The sequence below is a fragment of the Aotus nancymaae genome, unplaced genomic scaffold (genome assembly GCF_030222135.1).
Source record: "Aotus nancymaae isolate 86718 unplaced genomic scaffold, 86718_ANA_hifiasm-v0.15.2.pri h1tg000108l, whole genome shotgun sequence".
Classification (NCBI taxonomy): Eukaryota; Metazoa; Chordata; class Mammalia; order Primates; family Aotidae; genus Aotus; species Aotus nancymaae.
The window spans coordinates 1,402,509-1,425,119 of record NW_026988523.1 but is presented as its reverse complement, the minus strand read 5'-3'; the positions used below and the strand labels follow the sequence as shown (position 1 = coordinate 1,425,119).

The following is a 22,611-nucleotide window of genomic DNA, read 5'->3' as shown; positions in this document are numbered from 1 at the left end:
TTCTGGGTATAGATACAAAACAACTGGAAACAGGATCTCTAAGAGATATTTGCACACCCATGTTCATTGCAGCATTATTCACAATAGCTAAGGAGTAGAAGCAATCTAAATAACCATCACTAGATTTATTATTTATTTATTTATTTATTCGACAGAGTCTTGCTCTGTCGCCAGGCTGCAGTACAGTGCATAATCTCAGCTCACTGCAACCTCCAACTCCCAGGTTCAAGCTATTCTGCCTCAGCCTCCTGAGTAGCTGGGATTACAGGTACACGCCACTATACCCAGCTTATTTTTGCATTTTTAGTACAGACAGGGTTTCACCATGTTGGCCAGGATGGTCTCGATCTCTTGACCTAGGAATCCACCTACCTTGGCCTCCCAAAGTGTTGGGAGTAAAGGCGTGAGCCACCGCACCTGACCTATTTATTTATTTTGAGACAGAGTCTCGCGCTGTCACCCAGGCTGGAGTGCAGTGGCATGATCTTGGCTTACTGCATCCTCCACCTCTCGGGTTCAAGTGGTTCTCCTGCCTCAGCCTCCAGGTGTAATTACAGGCATCTGCCACTACATCTGGCTAATTTTTGTAGTTTTAATAGAGTGGCGGTTTCATCATATTGTCCAGGCTGGTCCTGAACTTCTAACCTCAAGTGATCTGCCCACCTTGGCCTCCCAAAGTGCTGAGATCACAGGCATGAACCACTGCACTGAGCCTAGATAAATGAATAAAGAAAATGTGGTATATACATACAATGGAATATTCTTCTACCTTAAAAAGGAAATAAATTTGGACACATGCTACAATATGATCATGCTAAGTGAAGTAAGTCAATCATCAAAATCAAATACTGCATGATTACAATCATATGAGGTATCTAAAATAGTCAAATTCTTTTTTTTTTTTTATTTTTGGGACAGAGTCTTGCACTGTCACCTGGGCTGGAGTGCAATAGCATGATCTCGGCTCTCTGTAACCTCTGCCTCCTGGGTTCAAGCAACTCTCCTGCCTCAACTTCCTGAGTAGCTGGGATTACAGGTGCCTGCCACCATGCCCAGCTAATTTTTTGTATTTTTAGTAAAGATGGGTTTCACTATGTTGGCCAGGCTAGTCTCAAACTCCTGACCTCATGATCTGCCCACCTCAGCCTCCCAAAGTGCTGGGATTATTGCTGTGAGCCACCTAACCTGGCCTAAAATAGTCAAATTCTTAGAAACAGAAAGTAGAATGATGGCTGCCAGGGACTAGGATAAGGAAGAAAGGGGGGCTGTTGATAGATGCAGAGTATCAGTTTTGAAAAAAAAAAATTCTATACTGATTAAAGTGTGGATATGTATTTGGCAAAAAATATCTTGGGTAAATGGGTCTATCATGTTAAAATGGCCTGTCTTTTGTTTGTGTGCTGCTTTGGATTTTGATTTAGTCTTCTAAAAAATAAATTATTTTGGCCAGGCACGGTAGCTTACACCTGTAATCCCTACACTTTGAGAGGCCAAGATAGGTGAATCATGAGGTCAGGAGTTCAAGACCAGCCTGGCCAACATGATAAAACCCCATCTCTACTAAAAATACAAAAATTAGCTGGGCATGGTGGCAGGTGCCTGTAATCCCAGCTACTGGGGAGGCTGAGGCAGGAGAATCACTTTAACCCAGGAGGTGGAGGTTGCAGTGAGCCAAGACCTCACCATCGCACTCCAGCCTGGGTGACAGAGCAAGACTCTGTCTCAAATAAATAAATAAATAAAGGTTAACACAAAAAATTTCATATGGGGTTGAAAAAAAAAGTTGACTCAAGTAAGTCATACTATAACAAAAGTCAAATCCAGATGGATTACAGATCTAAACACTAAAGACAAAATAATGAAATTTATAAAAGAAAGTAGAAGAATATCTTCATAACATTAGGACAGGAAAAGATTTCTTAATCAGGATGCAAATGGTACTAATCATAAAGGAACAGACCAATATATTAGATAACATTAAATACTTTTCTTCATCAAAAGAGACCATTTTAGGCTGAAATCCCAGCACTTAAGAGGCCAAGGCAGGAGGATTGCTTGAGCCCAGGAGTCCTAGACAAGCCTGGGCAAGATGGCAAGGCCCCATCTCTACAAAAAAAAAAAAAAAAAAAATTACCCAGGTGCAGTAGTGCATGCCTGTAGTCCCAGCTACTTGAGAGGCAAGAGGATCCCTTGAACCCAGGAGTCTGAGGCAGCAGGGAGCTATAATAATGCCACTGCCCTCCACCCTGGATGAGTAATTAAGACCCAACTCTCAAAACAAACAAAAACCCCCCACCATTTGGAGAGTGAAAATACAACCACAGAATAGGAAGATAAGCTCACATGCAGAAGATATATATATTTAAAAAAAAAAAAAACCCTATAAATCAATAGCGACAACAAAGACAAAGAACCCAAAAGAAAAAAATAGACAAGAGATTTGATTACATATTTCACAAGAGTACATCCAAATAACCAAAAAACTTGAAGAGATGCTCAATCTCAGCAATCTCAGCACAGAAAGGCAAATGGAACCAACTAAGATGATACTATACATCCACCAAAGTAGAGATTCAAATACTAATGGCAAAAATGAGAAGCAAGAGGACCTCTTAGATGCTGCTGGAGGGAATGTAAGTCATCACTACACTTGGGAAAGCTATTTGGCATTATCTCTATAATAACCAAATACATACTCTATGACCCAGCAATTTTACCACTAAGTATACATTCAAACAAATGTATGCATTTGTGTACTGAAAGATATGTAAAAGAATGCTCTCCAAACTTCCATCAGCATATAAGAGATAAATCAATTATAGTATATTCATATAATGGAACACTATACAGTAATAAAAATGGGCAAATTATAGTTGCACACAACATGGATGAATTTCACAAATGAGATAAGATTTTGCTCAGCAAAAGAAGCCATATACAAAAACAACAGCAAAGACACAAAAAGCCACAAAGTATGTTTCCATTTATATAACATTCAAAAACAGAAAAACAAGGATATTAGAAAAATAGAAAAATCCAGAGTGTTAGAACTCAGAATAAAGGGAGCTTTTGAGATATTTAATGTGCTAGGTGGTAGTTTTATGAATAGACTTGATTTGTGATAATTCACTAAGCCATATACCTAGGATTTATGTACTCTTCCTATATGTTTTGTTTTCAATTTTAAAATTTTTAAATAGTGGATGGAGTAAGGTCTAATAAGCAGGTCTGATATGGCTAATCAGAATTTCCCCCAACTACAAAAAAATTGAGAGAATAATGAAGTAGTAAACCAAAGACCTACTGACTAAAATTTCCTACATTTTTCAAGATGCCAATTGCTCACATCAAGAACATCAATAAATCCCAAGTATAAAAATAAAACCAATCCACATCGAGATATAGTATTGTGATATAAAATAAGAAAAAAAATCCAGGAAAGAAAAACAAAATTAAAAGTATTAAAGGAAAAGAAACAGGTGACCTATAGAAGAACCACAATTAGACTGATAACTAACTTTGTAACTTCAACAATGAAGTCAGAATACAATGGAATATCATCTGAAATACTATCAAATAAAGTCTGTACCCAGCAAAACTATCTTTGAAGAACTGGCATTGAAAAAAAAAAAAGACATTTTTCACAAAGAATGAATGAAGGAAAGAAAAGGAAACTGAAATTGTTTTCTATCAACAAACTCATTTAAAGAAAAAAATGCGGGCTGGGAGTGGTGGCTCACGCCTGTAATTCCAGCACTTTGGGAGGCCGAGGAGGGCAGATCAACTGAGGTCAGGGGTTCAAGACCAGCCTGACTAACATGAAGAAACCCCATCTCTACAAAAAATATATATATATAATTACCCAGGCATGGCAGCACATACCTGTAATCCCAGCTACTTGGGAGGCTAAGACAGGAGAATTGCTTGAACCCAGGAGGCAGAAGTTGCAGTGAGCCAAGACTGCACCTTTGCACTTCAGCCTGGGCAACAGGAGCAAAACTCTCTCTCAAAAACAAAAAGAAAAACACTGCTAAACGGTGTACCTTAGGTACAAAATGATGCCACATGGAAAATCTGTGATGGGAAGGAGTGGTAAGCCAAAGGTATTAGTACATATGCAGGTAAATCACAAACACCAACAACGAAACAATGATAATATCTAATTCAAGAGAAAAAATAGGACATAACTAAATCCTGAACAATACAATATAAAGTTGAACAAGGTATGTTTTAAGTTCCTTTATTTAGGAGAAGGGTAGAAATATTTGCTGATATTTGGCTTTGTTAAATATTCTTATGAAAGTAGCTGCAGTAGCCTCCGGAATAACAGATATGAATGTCTATCTTACAAGCAAGAAACAAAAACACAACGGACAAAAAGTAAAATACTCAAGTAATGCAAAAGGTAGATTTTATTTTAATTTTTTATTTTTGAGACAAGAGTCTCACTCTGTCACCAGGCTGCAGTACAGTGGAGCAACCTTGGCTCACTGCAACCTCTGCCTCCAGGGTTGTTCAAGCAACTCTCGAGCCTCAGCCTCCCAAGTAGCTGGGATTACAGGTGTGTGCCACTATGCCCAGCTGACTTTTGTACTTTTAGTAGAGACAGGGTTTCACCATGTTGGCCAGGCTGGTTTTGAATCCCTGGCCTCAAGTGATCCGCCCGCCTCAGCCTCCCAAAGTGCTAGGATTACAGGTGTGAGCTACCACATCTGGCCTGAAAAGGGAGACTTTCAAACAAGAGGAGGGTTAATAAAGATTGGAATTTTTTTTTGTTTTAAAGAGAAAACATAGAATAGGGGATAGAAATAAATCCAAATATATCAGTACTCACAATCAATGTAAATTTGCTACTCACAAAAATTAAAAGTAAAGCATTTTTTAAACCCCCACTCTTAAAAAATATGTAAATTCGCAGATCTCCAGTAAAACCCTGAAACTGGTCAAGAAAACAAAATCTAGTTATATATTACTCATATAAGTACACACAAAAACATGAGGACATAAAAGTACTGGAATTGAAATGATGGCAAAAATATACCAGTTGAACACAAAAAAAGGGAAACCTTGATCAATAATTTGGTACAAAGAAATAATATGCAAATATTTCCAAAGAGTACTCTGTGGACTGGTCCAGTGGCGCACATCTGTAACCTTAGCACCGTGAGAGGCCAGAGCGGAAGGACTGTATGAGCTCAGGAGCTGGAGACCAGCCCCGGCAACACAGTGAAACCCTGTTTCCACAAAAAAAAAGAAAAATTAAATTAGCTGGGCATGGCGGCCCATGCCTGTAGTCCCAGCTACTCAGGAGGCTGAGGTGGGAAGAGTGCTTGAGCCTGGGAGGTTGAGGCTGCAGTGGACCATGGCCATGCCCACTGCACTCCAGCGTGAGTGACACAGTGTGACTTTGTCTCATGAATAAAATAAAAGAGCACTCAGTTGTGTAAGCATTTTTGGTAAACCAAATAAAGCACTATAATTGAGTCTTAAATTTATTCCACCTTATTTAATTCGGCTCAGGTCTTAAACTCATTAATATTCTTTAGGAATCTGATTCTTTTGTCTATTGTACTCGAGTCCCTTCTACCATACAAAAATTTGATAAGCATGTTAGCAATGACTTTACACAAGCCAGCGATTAAGTGTTTAAAAGGGTAAAGCCTAGTACAGGGTCATGCAGCACAGTAACAGAAGCATCTTTAAAGGTAAACATCTGTTTGCTTAGAGCATGGTTGCTCAAGCAATTACAAACCCATCTTACAGTACTATTACGTGCATCTTATTTCTTTTCTTTACCCACAAGCCTATCAAGATATATTTTCTCAAATTCTTTGCTGACATCTAGATATTGTCAACAACTTATACACACAAAATGTGCATACACACACATCTGTATATGTACACACATGCATGTACACTTAATAAAAAATATACACTCTTATATATACATCATATAATCATAATAATACCATACCTCATAGGTAGTTCCATAATGGCACGTAAATTGGCATTGTCTGTTGGTTTCTGCATCTTGCTCAACGTTGGTATAAAATATTACTCCATCTCCTGAGCAGGATACAATCTGTTTATCATTTGTGCAAGGTAAGAACTTTGCACTAAATATGTTTGCTCGGTGCCCTGAACGAATTGTTGTCAAAACCTAAAACACAGAGAGAAAGTGGTTAATGGTAACTTATTATTTCCTAGAAATATTCATTTTTAATATAATCATAGTCAGTAATACAGTCTCATTAACATTCTCATCTCAGTGAAAGATTATCACTAGATTGCAAGCTATTATAATTTTTAAAAAATCAGAATCCCATATATTTTCTTTTTGTTCCCTGTGAGATGTGAATAAGATGGAGTACCATCAACAGGAACAGTGTCATGAAAATAAAATATATCTATTTCCATTTATTTGGTTTATGTGACTCACTCATAAAATCTCAATAAATAAGAACTACTTTGACTGACTTTTGAAATTTACTGCACACTAAATGATTAAGTTATTCCTTTTCATGACAAAATAACAATAAATAGAATTTTAACGATTTTCATAAAATCAAAGTAATTAAATGGTACAGATAAGACACAGAAGTCCCTACATCCAAATAATATTTAAAAGACCATAATTACTGTGACACAAATAAAGTTTAAAATTAATATTTTAATATGTACATAATTTATTGCAGATAAAAGACTAATTTTCCTAGTGTTTTAAAGTTGAGAGAAAAAACAACGGACAAGACCTGATTTTTTTTTTTTAATGGGCAAGGCACCCGAGCAGACAGTACACATGCAGATGTACAAATGACCCTTTAAAATAGTAAAAAAATATATATATACTCAACTTGGATCATTGATAAGGGAAATGCAAGTTGAAATTATACTGAGATATCAATTCTTACTTAACAGATTGGCAAAAATTCAAGAGCTTGACAACAGGCTCTACAAACAAGATTATACAGAAACAGGTTTTAAACACTGCTGGCAGGAACGCTAAATGGTGTAATACCAGTGGAGGGGAATTTAGCAGTAATATCTCACAAAACTACATATGTGCTTACCCTCTGATTAGGCGAATCTATTTCTAGGAATTTACCCCAAAGATATGCCTCCAATAAGACAAAAAAAAAATATGTAGAAGGTTATTTACTGAGTTATTTATAACAGCAAAACACAGGAGACTACTTGAATAAACTACAGTATATCCGCATAATAGATAGATATACAATAGAGTACAAGGTGAGTGGGGAATATCTGTTGTGCTTTTGTAAAGTGCTAAGAAAAAAGAGAAGTATGTCAAAACATGAATACTAAGTTGGCTTGAAAGGTTCATGGAACAAATTTAGGACAGTTTGAGTGAATAACATCAGTGACAGATTATAAAACATTGAATAAAAAAAATTAAGGTGGTAGGGACAGAAGAAATCCTCTTATTTACTGAAAAATGTCAATTAATAAATGTAGAAGAAATGACAATTTAAAAATCACTGTTTTGTGACCACATTATAACAACCAATTCCAACAGAAATCATCAATTAATATAAAAACCACCACGGGAAAGACTGTTAGGAAAAGACAATATTCAGTCTCCACATATCACTTCACAGATAGCTTGCTAGTTACAAAAGGTAACCCAAATTAGAGGGATCAAACAACATCTCCAATAAGGAAATAAACTATATAACATCATGTACCACAATATCACCTGGGGAGAATTCTTACCAAAGATATTTAATCTGAATCTACTCATGAATAAATAATCCAGACAAATACAAATGGAGCAACATTCTATAAAATAACTAGCCTGACACGTCAATGTCATGAAACACAGAGAGTAATTAACGTAAAGCCTTTAAACAAGATAGATACCATGGTCTTTAACCCTATCAGAGATTTAGGGTGGTTTAACAAGTAGCTAACTACACACAAGTCACTACATACAGCCATTAGTTACTTGGTTTGTTAAAGCCATTGGCTTTGGCTGTGCAATAGTAACATTCAGCAGACATCACTCTTAACAATTTATGATTTACCTCCACTTAACAGGTTTATCTACAATTTCAGTAACAAGAGCAGAAGCCTCACTGCTTCATAAGTCACTCATAAATTGAAAAGCATTCCTTTATTAAATAAACCAATTAAGATTTAGTGAGTAAAACATTGGGAGCTGTTCCTTTTGAACAAATCTTTAGATTTCAGATGCCCATCTCAAAACATACTCTCCTCTTCCAGTGTTCTCCATTTCAATGGCATCAGTATCCATCTATACAGTTAATCAAGTCAAAACTAATGAATCCTTTTCCATTTTTCTTTCCCTTGTCTGCTATATCAAATCCACCAGCAAGGCCATGCCAAAATACATCCCAAATTACTTCTGACCAACTCCAATGCCATTATCTGTGTCTGAGCCATCATTCCCTCTTACCTGGATTATTTCAATGGCCTCCTATCTCCTACTTCCAATCTAGTTCAAACTCTACGCTCCAAAAGCAGCCAGAGCTATCTTCTAAAAATATAAATCTTATCAGTACATGTTTAAAACCCTCCAGTGACTGTCTATGAAAATTACATTAAAATGTAAACTCCTTAATAAGCCTATCTGATTCCTGCCTATCATTTGAGCTTCACTTTGTACCACTCTCTAATTTATTAATGAATAATTGTTTAAAGAATGATTACTTGTGTATGTATATACAGTTAGTAATTTCAATGAAGGTTGGAATTTGTTTTTCAATTGTTGAAAACAAATCTGGGTACATATGATACTACAGATAAAATAGCAATGAGGCTGATAAAAAATGTTTATCTGCACTTGGGAAGTTATAATTTTTTTTTTTTTTGAGACACAGTCTTGCTGTTGTTGCCCAGACTGGAGTACAATGGCACAAACTCGGCTCACTGCAACCTCCACCTCCCAGGTTCAAGCGATTCTCCTGCCTCAGCCTCCCGAGTCTGGGATTACCGGTGCATGCCACCAGGCCCGGCTAATTTTTGTATTTCTAGTAGAGACAGGGTTTCACCATGTTGGCAGGCTGGTCTCAAATTCCTGAACTTGTGAGCTGCCCACCTGGGCCTCCCAAAGTGCTGGGATTACAGGCGTTAGCCACCGCGCCCAGCCAGGAAGTTACAATCATTGATAGCTAGGCCGGGCCTGGTGGCTCATGCCTTGTAATCTCAGGACTTTGGGAGGCCAAGGAGGGCGGATCACCTGAAGTCAGGAGAAGTCAGGAGTTCAAGACCAGCCTGGCCAACATGGCAAAAGCCCATCTCCACTAAAAATACGAAACTTAGCTGGACATGGTGGTGCATGCCTATAGTCTCTACTTGGGAGGCTGAGGCAGGAGAATCACTTGAACCCAGGAAGTGGAGGTTGCAGTGAGCTGAGAATGCGCCACTGTACTCCAGCCTGGGTGACAGGGCAAGACTCCGTTTCAAAAATAATAATAATAATTTCTTTTATTGCTATCTTCTTAGTTGTGCTTTCCTTGCTTGGATCAATGTGTTATGGTATCTGAAAATACCCTAAGGATAATGCCCTAGAGAGGTACAATTGCCAGAGTAACTTAATCTGAGATGAAAATAACATGTTGATAACTGCAATGATTACTAAATGTTAAGGTGGTGTAGTTGTAACCTCTATCACTCTGCTGATTAGCAGGTTATTTTGATTAAATAGCTGGCCAAGTTGGAATGTCTTTCCTTCTTTATCATGTCACATACAACACTCCCAAAACCTGAAGTTAGGTCCAAAAGTATCCAGATAGTAGAGGATAGTTTTTTAATCCCTTGTTAAAAATCACCCCCCTTCAAACCTGACCCACAACCCTGTCTGAGGTTGTACAAATGTACAAATGTACAAATTTACACACTTCTTTTACTAAGATTTATTGGGCTCCAACTATACGACAGGTAAATAAATAATTTGTTAAGTGTTGAGGATACAAAAAGAAAAAGGAAATTGTCATTATCTCAAATAAGCTGTCATCTAAGCAAAACATGAAAACAAATATAATACAATATAATAATACAGTTATCCATAAGACAAAAACAGAGAGGAAGGAGTAGCTACATGTGTCTAGGAAAGCGAGAGAAATATCACAAAAAAGAGCTGAGACTTGAAAGATGAGTTTTACATTTGCCAAGTAAAAGGGAGATTCCTGAGAAAGCAGGTCATCTCACAAAGAAAGAAGAATATAAGCAAAAGCATACAGTAATGAAAACATTTTAAGCTCTGAGGACTACAAGTAGCTGGTTGAGGCCAAATCAAGAAAAATCATGTATACACTACACACCTGGGATTTATTTCACAAAAGGTATTTCAAGACCATCTCTGGGCTAACTTCCTTCTCTTTCACCTATGCCATAATGGGGTACCCTAATGCAACTCCCCAGTATATGATGGGGAGTCTCTATGCTATATATAATTAAAATATAATTGCACTAATAAGGAATATGTCCAGTCTCTTAAATCTATAAAAAAAAATGTTTCAAACCCTTATTTGCAATAAATTTATTAACCCACAAAATCATAGGATCTAAAAATAATCCAGCTATATAAACAGGTAATATTTGACTCATGATCAAAAAGCTTTTTTTCCTATATAATGAATCATTAGTGTTTTAAAAAAGCCCTATAAAGGCTTATTATAATAATTATATCTCTCACACACACACACACACACACACACACACACGTATATATGTTAGATTAGATACCAGTCCTTGCTTTGTCATCCACACTTGAAGTGCAGTGGTGGAATCCCAGCTCACTGCACCCTTGAACTCCTAGGCTCAAGTGATCCTCCTGCCTCTGCCACCCAAGTAATGGGAACTACGGGCATGTGCCACCACATGCAGCTAATTTTTTAAATTTTTTGTAGAGACAGAGTCTCATTACATTTCCCAGGCTGGTCTTTAACTCCTGGCCTTAAGCAATCTTTCCACCTTAGGCCTCCTAATTAAAACCCAGATTATAAGTGTGAGCCATATGCTTGGCCTATGATTATAATCTTTAAGAAGAAAATCTGACTAATCATTTCTCAAGCTGGAAATGAGAAAGAGTAGTCACTTTTTCAAATATACATATTCTTTTTTTTTTTTTTTTTGAGATGGAGTCTCACTCTGTTGCCAGGCTGGAGTGTAGCCGTGTGATCTCGGCTCACTACAACCTCCGCCTCCCTGGTTCAAGTGATTCTCCTGCCTGAGCATCCCGAGTAGCTGGGATTACAGGTGGCTGCCACTGCGCCCAGCTAATTTTTGTATTTTTAGCACAGACAGGGTTTCACCGTGTTGGCCAGGATGGTCTCGATCTCCTGACCTTGTGATCCACCCGCCTCGGCCTCCCAACGTGCTGGGATTACAGGTGTGAGCCACTGCACTTGGCCCAAATATACATATTCTATAGGAAATCATACATCAAAGGGATTATCATTTCTTTAAAAATAAGCAATTAAAGGAGAAACAGGTCTTTTAACAATCATTCCTTTGGTACCCAAGTGATTATCTTGCATAATGTAAGAGTTAAAATTCAGAATAGTGACTATCAAAAAGCATTCTACATATACATTATTCCAGGAAATTTTATTTATTATAAGAAAAGGAGGCTGGGCGTGGTGGCTCATGCCTGTAATCCCAACACTTTGGGAAGCCAAGACAGGTGGATCACTTGCGCTCAAGAGTTCCAAGCTGGCCAACATAATGAAACCCCATCTCTACAAAATACACAAAAACTAGCTGGGTGTGGTGGCACACAGTTGTAGTCTCAGCTACTCAGAAGGCTAAGGCAGGAGAATCTCTTGAATCTGCAAGGCAGAGTTTCCAGTGGGCCGAGACTGCACCACTGCACTCCAGCCTAGGCAACAGGGCAAGGCTTTGTCTCAAAAAATAATAATAAAAAAGAAAAAGAAGGCCGGGGCGCAGTGGCTCATGCCTGTTAATCCCAGCACTTTGGGAGGCCGAGGTGGGTGGAATACAAGGTCAGGAGTTCGAGACCAGCCTGACCAACATGGTGAAACCCTGTCTCTACTAAAAATACAAAAATTAGCTGGCCGTGGTGGCATGTGCCTGTAATCCCAGCTATTCGGGAGGCTGCGGCAGGAGAATCACTTGAACAAGGGAGGCAGAGGATACAGTGAGCCAAGATCACACCACTGTACTCCAGCCTGGGCAACACAGCAAAACTGTCTCACAAAAAAGGAAAAGAGAAAGAAAAAGAAAAGGGTTACCCTAGTAATTACTGACCTCAGAGAAGTAAGAATTGAAAACATCAAGCTTTTTTTTGCTAAGCCATGGCAATTAAGTAAAACTTACTGAAATAAAACTATGACCTATTAAAGACAGCCTCGATATGAACTTTTTTGGCTGACAGATGATACACACTTATTTAAATATCTTATTGTTTAAATGTGGAAAAACAAGAAATACACAAACAATTTATTCTGTAAGACTGAAAATTTTAAATAAGACTTTGGACTGCCAATACCATGTTTTCACTGACATAAAAATAGTTGTGCCAGGCACGGTGGCTCACACCTGCAATCCCAGCACTCTGGCAGGCCCAGGCAGCCAGATCACGAGGTCAGGAGTTCAAGATCACCCTGACCAGCATAGTGAAACTCTGTCTCTACTAAAAATACTAAAATTAGCTGTGTGTGGGAGCAAGCGCCTGTAGTCTCAGCTACTTGGGAGGCTGAAGCAGGACAATCACTTGAACCTGGGAGGCAGAGGTTGCAGGGAGCTGAGACCACGTCATTGCACTCCAGCCTGGGTGACAGAGTGAGACTACATCTAAAAAAAAAAAAAATTACTTGTATACTTCCTCTATATATGAACTCAGAAGCTAAGAGTCTGTGAAAATCAGAACATAATCCTAATTAAAACTCAGTATGTTATCCCAGCTTACTAAACTGTAGTCATGAAGCATTTCACTAGAACCTAGCTAATGTTTGTAAACTGTTACAAATCCGGTTTCTTAAACTACATGGCTGAAGATTAGATTCTGTAAGCCTAAAAGAATAAATCATAACCTGTAAGATCCAGCTTCAAACAGCCAGCCAGTCCCATTCATACATCACTATATAACCTAAATTAATAAACAAAAATATTTTAAAACATTTTTAGAAACATATAAAATATTAATATTAGAAAGTACTTTAGACATTATGACTCTCTTAATAAATGAAGAAAAAGGCTAAGGAAAGTTTAAATAACGATCAGAATGGTACAAACCCCGCATTCAAATCTACATATGTCATTATAGTAATCATAATGTAACTAAAATTTTCACAGAACTGTTCTTCATTCAAAGACCTAAATATTAATGAAGTAAATTTCACATTGCAATAATACCAAAAAGCAGATAGAGGTAAGATTATTGTCCCAAATTATTTCCTCAGTTCCTAATTTATCCTTCACTTTTATACACTATGCAATGGAGCTGACTCCTTTAAATATTTTTCCTTTGCCAGTAGCATAATGTTAAGCTTTGTCAGTAAAAAGGACTGAAAGGATAATGCAGGAAAAAGGAGTTTGCTTCCTATCTCTAATGGGCTCCCTTCAGCAGACTCCTGCAACCATGTACAGGTTCTCCAGTGCTAAGGTCTTCCAGTGTGGGCAGTTTCCCCAGCACCATAGCACCAGAGTCCTGCAATCAGCTTCACCAGGGCCCACCTGCTGAATGAACAGTGCAACACCCAGCAGCTTCTCCGGCCTCATCATTTCCCCCATCCCCAGACGTTTTGTAGCATACTATCTCTGATGAGACACCTCTCCTTAAAAAGTCTTTCTCAGTGCCCTGCAGAGAGGTATTCCAGCAAGTTCCAGAGGGGAATTCCCAACAAGTTCCACTAGCACGGCATCAGAGACTTCCTTGCCATCCAGTGAGCCATGACACCCTCTTCAATAAGGTCTAAATCTCAGCAGTGGGGCGGGGGGGGGGGGTCTCTGCCTTTGGGTGGTTTACCTCAGTCCCAGGGTTAGCAGCGGTTCATATTACCTGTTATTTCTGTATTTTATAGAGTCCTCTTTACTTTTTAGTAGCCAAGCCTTTATTACTCCAATCTCCTGGTATAGGCAGTAATTCTATTACACTTTCCCTATTGAAATTACTGTGTGGTTTCTCTGACTAGACCCTGACTGATAGTATCAACAGTACACAGTTACTACTACCGCAGAAGATAAAAGTTCTTTTAAAGCTAGAGTACATTTTTGGAATTAGTATTAAAAGAATAGATGTTAAAAGACTTAAGATATAGAAAATTTGGGCCAGGCGTGGTGGCTGAAGTCTGTAATCCCAGAACTTTGGGAGGCTGAGACAGGCAGATCACTTGAGGTCAGGAGTTCAAGACCAGCCTGGCTAACAAGGTAAAACCCTCTCTCTACCAAAAATACAAAAATTAGCTGGGCATGGTGGTGCACGCTTGTAATCCCAGCTTCTTGGGAGGCTGACACAGGAGAATTGCTTGAGCCCAGGAGGCGCAGGTTGCAGTGAGCAGAGATCGCACCACTGCACTCCAGTCTGGGTGACAGAGTGAGACCCTGCTGCAAAAAAAAAAAAAAAAAAGATATAGGAAATTTAAGACAAGAAAGAAAAATGTATAAATTGAATTGGGAGGCAGGTAGGAAATATACATATTCTTATTCTTAACTGGAACATTAAATGATGTGCTAAGATCTTACAAATTTTAAAATAACTATTCAGTCATATTTCTAAAACAGAAGGTTTCTCATTTGACTGGTATATCAAGTGTAACGGACATCACACACTTTCTTTTTATTACAATCAGTCAGCTGTTTATAGTGCTATCATTCAGTATCTGAATTTCGCTGAAACCATCCTTGTAAAGGAAACATTCTGTGGATATAATGGACTGTTATTTGAAACAGTAATTAAAGTTACTTCAGCGTTAGAAAAGTATTTAATTCTTAGATAGCTCTTGCCTTCTAGTGAGGGAGTTTATTAGCTTCTGGTAATTTTTTCTTTGTTAAAAACCATTTTTAGTTTTCTCTATACCTCAAGAACTATTCACACGGCATTCATTTGGCTGTTTGTGTCTTTAAACGTTTTAAATGCAACTAAATTTTCTAAAAGACTAAATTTCAAATTTTTAAGAAAATGAAACAATGACTAAAGTGGGCAGCTTTATCCACACTATTCTTAACATTAAAATAAATAACTTTTCAGAATGTTAAGATAATATATTAAGGTTACACATAAAAGTAATTTTTTCATTAACTCATACTTTATATATGGCACATTTCCCCCAAACAATGTTAATGAAATAATGTCACTTGTACCAATTACTATCCACTTAAATAAAGTATATTTAAATTTTCTAGAGCCTAAGGCTGAATAAAATCTTCTATTTCCCAAGGATTCTAAGAGACCCACATATACCTAAGACCCTCTAAGTTATACAATTAACTTCAGCAAAATAAGGAGGATATGCCATTATAAATGCCCATTCTATGACTGTTTACAATTTCTTCATTTCTGCTTTCTTGATCTTTTTCTCTCATTAAATTACAGAGTTTTTAAACTACTTTACCTTTCTGCTGTAAGGATTACTAATTACTAATTTGGTGTCATCTGAGCCAGATAAAATATATTCTCCAGTGTCATTCCAGCAGATTGTATTAACCTAAAAAGAAAGTGAAAAAGAAACATAAGCAAAATGGACATAAAAGAAAATGTGCCATCTTTCACTCATCTGGTGGTACAAAATCTATACCATTAATGAGGTTATATGTTAAAAAGTATTTAACACAGGGGTATCTAATCTTTTGGTTTCACTGGGCCACAGTGGAAGAAGAATTGTATCAGGCCACACATAAAATACACTAACACTAATGACAGCTGATGAGCTAAAAACTTCCAAAAAAAATCTCATAATGTTTAAAGAAAGTTTATGAATTTGTGTGGGCAATATTTGAAGCTGTCCTGGACCACATGCAGCCCATGGCCTTGTGTTAGACGAACTTGATTTAACAGTTAGGTATTTCAGAAACAAGCTTCCAGTTTCCAATTCCACATGTAAGAAGCTTAGCAGTTGCCACTCCATTCTAACAACAAATAAAAAGTTAACAGACTATAAAATCAGTAACTGATCTTGGATCCTTCAGAAAGGTAAGGTTACAGGACAAAATGCTACCCCATAGATTGGAGAGATGAACAGGCGAACACAAGGAGTCTTGGCTTACTGGAGCACAGACTCATGAGCAGAAACCTCTGTGAGAATCAGGGACAGGGGAGGAAACTCTGAATGATAATTTATGAATTGTTGGAGGTTCAGAAAGCACAAGTCTGACTGTTAAAAACTCCAGGGAAGGCCCGGCACAGTGGCTCATGCCTGTAATCTCAGCACTTTGGGAGGCTGAGGCGGGTGGATCACCTGAGGTCAGAAGTTCGAGACCAGCCTGACCAATATGATGAAACCCCCTCTCTACTAAAAATACAAAAATTAGCCAGGCGTGGTGGCATGCACCTATAGTCCCAGCTACCCAGGAGGCTAAGACAGGAGAATTGCTTGAACCCAAGAGGCAGAGGTTGCAGTGAGCCAAGATCGTGCCACTGTACTCCCACCTGGGCGACAAAGTGAGACACCATCTCAAAAAAAAAAAGCAAACAAAATACTCCAAGAAACCCAGTCATGGGCTGGGGGCTATAGCTCAGAGGGTGTTTTTGTGATTTGATTTTAACCTCAGGGCTCAACCAGATTTTCACAGTAAATTTCAGATGAAAATTGCCTTGGGCATCCACCAGAGGGAGGGAAACAGAAACCATTTTGAATATACTGGAGTACTCTGCCCTTCTTAACAAGATCTGCCCTCAAGAAAAGCTATTTAACCACAGCCTACCTACTGAGGTTTTATCAGAGCCTAACTGATCTAGCAAAGAGAAATACCCAATGCAAGCCTTCCACATTGGGGAAGGAAAACACGTAACTCCAGCCTGAACTACCTGTTCCACCTTAGGTGGGGAGTAAGAGGTTCTGATAATCCCTTGTGAAGTCCATAGTTCAGAAACATAGGCTCTTTAAGAGACAGAGACCTAATCATAGGCCTGTAGAACACTTCCTTTCCTCCTACACCTCCTACATTTTGCCAGTAAATTCCTAAGGACCTATTTATACCATTACTTTTAATCAGTACTTCGTATCCAGTTTTAAGAAAAATTACAAGCCATACTAAAAGGCAAAAATACAATTTGAAGAGATAAAGCCAGCATGAGAACCAAACATAGCAGGGCTGTTGGAACTATAAGACCAGGAATTTGAAACAACTATGCTTAGTACGCTAAGAGTTCCAATGGATAAAGTAGACAGCATGTAAGAACAGATGGGCAATGTCACCAGAGAGAGAAATCCTAAGACTAAAAAGGAAATGTTAGCAATCAAAAACAATGTAACAGAAATGAACAACACTAGTAGACTTGACACAGTTGACGAAACAATCTCTGACCTTGAGGATATACCAATAAAAACCTACAAAACTGAAAAGCAGAAAGAACAAAGACTGAAAGAAAAAAAAAAACGAACATAATGTTCAAGGAATGTGGGACAACTACAAAAGGCATAACTCATGCATAAGGGACTACCAGAGGAGAATGAGAATAGAATATCTGAAACAATAATGACTGATAATTTCCTTCAAATGAATGTCAGAAACCAAACCATAGATCCAGTAAGCTCAGAGAACATCAATCAGGATAAATACAGAAAGAACTACACGTAGTCAAGTATTTTTCTTTCTTTTCTTTTTCTTTCTTTTTTTTTGAGACGGAGTCTCACCCTGTCGCCCAGGCTGGAGTGCAGCGGTGTGATCTTGGCTCACTGCAACCTCCGCCTCTCAGGTTCAAGCAATTCTCTGCCTCAGTCTCCCAAGTAGCTGGGATTACAGGCACCCACCACCATGCCCAGCTAATTTCTGTATTTTTAGTAGAGACAGGGTTTCACCACCTTGGCCAGGCTGAGTCTTGAACTTCTGACCTTGTGATCCATCCGCCTCAGCTTCCCAAAGTGCTGGGATTACAGGCGTGAACCACCACGCCTGGCTGGCGAGTATTTTTCAAACTAAAAAAAGTCAAAGATAAGAAAAAAATCCTGAAAGAAGTTGGAGGAAAAAACACTACCTATAGAGAACCAAAGGTAAGAATTACATCCAACATCTCCTCAGAAATCATTTAAGCAAGAAGAGTGTAATATTTAAAGCAGTAACAGAAACAAAACAAAACAAAAAACCAACATAGAATACTGTACTCTGCAAAATTATCCTTCGAAACTAAAGGAGAAATAAAGCTTTTCTCAGATAAACAAGCACTGAGGCAATTAGTTGCCAGCAGACCTACCAATTATTAGATCAATCAATTTCTTGACCTACCAGCAAGAAATTATGAAAGGAGTTCTTTAAAGAAAAAGAAAATAAATTTTAGGTTAGAGACATGCATCTACATACAGAAAGAGGGAGCAGTGAAGGAGGAATAAGTGAAGATAAAACACAAACTTTAACTTATTCTTAATTGATCTAACACATTATTTTATCGCTCAAAATAACAGCAACAATGTATTCAATCAGGTATATTTACAGCTATCACATTTATAAAAATATGCTTATTAGTACTTATAAATAAGTAAAATGAATAAGAGAAAGAGCATAAGGTATAAGATGGAAGATTTAAAAATATTTTGTACTCACACTCCCTGTGAAGCCGTATAGTGTTATTTGAAATAAAGTGGACTTGGATTTGTTATATATATATATAGAAAACTTTAGAGCAACTACTTAAAAAGTTTAAAAAATAAATGTAACTGATAAATACTAAGGAAGGAGAGGAAAAAAATTATATGAAATGCTCAATTAAAACCACAAAAGGGCCAGGCCTGCTGGCTCATGCTTGTAATCCCAGCACTTTGGCAGGCCAAGGCAGATGGACAGATCACTTGAGGTCAGGAGTTTGAGACCAGCTTGGCCAGAATGGTGAAACTCCATCTCTACTAAAATACAAAAATTAGCTGGGCATGGTGGCGGGCACCTGCAATCCCAGCTACTTGGGAGGCTGAGGCAGAGAATTACTTGCACCCAGGAGGCAGAGGTAGCAGTGAGCTGAGATTGCGCCACTTACTACAGCCTGGGCAGCAGAGAAAGATTCCGTCTCAAAAAAATAAAATAAATTTAAAAAATAACCACACACACACATACACACAAGGCAGAAGAATGAAAAACAAAAATAGGAACAAAGAACAAGGACAATAAGCAGAAAACAGTAACAAATATGGGAAATATTAATCAAACTATACCAGTAATCACTTTGAATGTCAATAGTCTAAGTTAAAAATTATTATGATTTTCTTTTAAGACAGAGTTTCACTCTTTTGCCCAGGCTGGAGCGAAGCAGTATGATCTCGGCTGACTGCAACTTCCGCCACCCACCTCCTCCAACTCCCACAAAGGTTAAAGCCATTCTCCTGCCTCAATATCCTGAGTAGCTGGGATTACAGGCGCCTGCCACATGCCTGGCTAATTTTTCTATTTTTAGTAGAGACAGGGTTTCGCCATGTTGGCCAGGCTGGTCTCAAACTCCTGACCTCAGGTGATCCACCCGCCTCAGCCTCCCAAAGTGCTAGGATTACAGGCATAAGCCACCACGCCTGGCTATATATATATATATATATATATATATATATATATATAGATAGATAGATAGATAGATGTATATATGTGTGTGTGTGTGTGTGTGTGTGTGTGTGTGTGTATATATATATATATTTTTTTTTTTTTTTTTTTTTTTTGAGACAGGAGTCTCATTCTGTTACCCAGGCTGGAGTGAATAGTGCTATCTTAGCTCACTGCAATCCTCCACCTCCCGGGTTCAAGCAATTCTCCTGCCTCAGCCTCCCGAGTAGCTAGGATTACGGGTGCCTGCCACCATGCCTGGCTAATTTTTCTATTTTTAGTAGAGACAGAGTTTTGCCATGTTGGCCAGGCTGGTCTCAAACTCCTGACCTCAAGTGATCCCCCACCTCTGCCTCCCAAAGTGCTGGGATTACAGCCATGAGCCACCATGTCCAGTCTAAAACTTAAGAGAGACTGTGGGCCAGGCACAGTGGCTCACACCTGTAATCCCAGTACTTTGGGAGGCCAAGGCGGGCGGATCACTTGAGGCCAGGAGTTCGAGACCAGCCTGGCCCACATGATGAAACCCTGTCTCTACCAAAAATACAAAAACACAACTAGCCGAGTATGGTGGCCCACGCCTGTACTCCCAGCTACTCAGCAACAGAGCAAGACTCCATCTCAGAAAAGAAAAAGAGACTGTCAGAGTGGATCAAAAAACAACACCCAAATATATGTTGTTCACAAGAAATCCATTTTAAATATAAAGATCCATATAGATTAAAAGTAAATAGATTGAGAAAATATACCATACTAATACAAATCAAAAGAACTAAATAGGAGTAGTTATATTAATGTCAGACAGACCAGACTTCAAAGCAAGAAAAATCATCAGGAAAAAAAGAAGGGTATTTCATAACAATAAAGAGGTCAGTTTCCCCAAGACGACAGTTTCCCCATCCCTAACATGTATGTGCTTACAACAGAGCACCAAAATACGTGAGACAAAAACTGATAAAACTATAGGAGAAATAGATGAATCTACTATGATGCCTGGAGACTCCAATTCCCTCTATCAGAAACAGATAGATCTAGCAGGCAGAAAATCAGTAAGGACACAGTTAAACTCAATACCATCAATTATCGGTATATAACTGACATTTATAGACTTCATTCAACAATAGCAGAATTCACAGTCCTCTCAAGCTCACATGGAACACTTACCAAGACAGACCAATTTGAGGCTTCAAAATACACTTTATCAAATTTAGAAGAATAAAAATCGAACAGTATCTACTCTTAGACCACAATGGAATTAAACTAAAATCAGTAACAGAAGGTAACTGGAAAATCCCAAAATACACAGAAGTTCAAAATAACACATGAGTCAAAGAAGAAATCTCAAGAGAAATTTTAAAAGATTTTGAATTCACTGAAAATCAAAACACAGCTAATCTGTGAGGTGCAACAAAGTAGTTCTCGGAGGAAATTTCACAGTACAGAAATTTACACCATTTCTGAAATCCAAACTGCTTTGAGCATCACACTGGCACTTAAAAGTTTCAAATTTTGGGGCATTTCTACTTTCAGAGGTTCAGATTAAAGACACTCAACCTGTAGATTTCCCGCTAATATCAAAAACAAGGCAAGGACATCCCTTCTCACCACTTTGTTTCAACACCATACTATAAGTCCTAGCTAATGCAGTAAGAAAAGCAAAGGAAAGAAAAGCAAAGGAAAAGTATGAAGATTGGAAAGGAACAAATAAACTGTCTTCACAGACAACAAGATCACCTATGTGGAAAATAAAATTTTAAAAACCCTCCTGGAACTAATAAGTGATTGTAGCAAAGTAACAGGATACAAGGTTAATATTAAAAAGTCTTATTATTTTCCTATATACCAGAAATGAACAAGTAGAATTTGAATTTTAAAACGCAATACCATTACATTAGCACTCCAAAACATGAAATACTTAGGTATAAATCAAATAAAATATGTGTAAGATTTCCATGAGGAAAATTATAAAACTCTGGTAAAAGAAATCAAAGAATTAAATAAATGAAGAGCTATTCTGTATTAATAAATAGAAAGATTCAATATTTTCAAGATGTCAATTCTTCCCAACTTGTTCTATAGATTCAATGCAATTCATATCAAAATTTCAGTAAATTATTTTGTGAGTATTGACAAACTGATTCTAAAATTTACAAGAGATGGCAAAGACTTGGGCTAGCCAACACATATTAAGGGAGAACAAAGTTCTTCTCAAAGTCACATGAAACATTTACCAAGACAGACCACATTTGAGGTCTTAAAATACACTTTAAAAAATTTAAAAGAATAGAAATCATACAATGTCTACTCTTAGACCACAATGGAATTAAACTAAAATCAGTAACAGAAAGATAAGTGGAAAATCCCAAGAGAGCTGACACTACCCAACTTCAAGACTTACTATAAGGTGCCTGTAATGCCAGCACTTTGAGAGGCCAAGGCAGGCAGATCACGAGGTCAGGAGTTTAAGACCAGCCTGGCCAACATGATGAAACTGTATCTCTACTAAAGATACAAAAAAAATTAGCTAGGCATGGTAGCACAGGCCTGTAATCCCAGCTACTCAGGAGGCTGAAGCAGGAGAACTGCTTGAACCCAGGAGGCAGAGGCTGCAGTGAGCTGAGATTGAACCACTGCACTCCAGTCAAGGCGACAGGGTGAGACTCCGTCTCAAGAAACAAAAAGTCGTACTACTTACTATAAGGTTACAGCAAATAAGACAGTATGGTATTAGCAAAAGAGCAAACAGATTATGAAACAGAATTCAGAGTCTAGAAACAGACCCACATAAACAGAGTCAATGGATATTTGACCAAAGAGTAAAGGCAATACAATGCAGCTAGTCTTTTCAACAAATGGTGCTGGTATAACTGGATATCCACATGCAAAAAAAATCTAGATACCATAACTTACACCCTTCACAATAATTAATTCAAA

At 38.0% G+C, this 22,611-nt stretch overlaps 1 protein-coding gene across 11 annotated transcripts in view; it reads right to left on the bottom strand.

Annotated features, from left to right (window-relative positions):
- DCAF6 (DDB1 and CUL4 associated factor 6) overlaps nucleotides 1–22,611 on the bottom strand; it is a 138,564-nt gene that overhangs the window by 92,947 nt on the left and 23,006 nt on the right. For all 11 annotated transcript variants that reach the window (XM_064370718.1, XM_064370721.1, XM_064370720.1 and 8 more), the window contains exons 3-4: nucleotides 15,555–15,647; nucleotides 5,975–6,160 (exon numbers count right to left, since the gene is read on the bottom strand). Coding sequence is in view for 6 of the 11 variants with exons in the window: in XM_064370712.1 (XP_064226782.1) it covers nucleotides 5,975–6,160; nucleotides 15,555–15,647 (279 nt within the window). In the remaining 5 variants the exon portion in view is untranslated. The remainder of the gene's footprint in view (nucleotides 1–5,974; nucleotides 6,161–15,554; nucleotides 15,648–22,611) is intronic.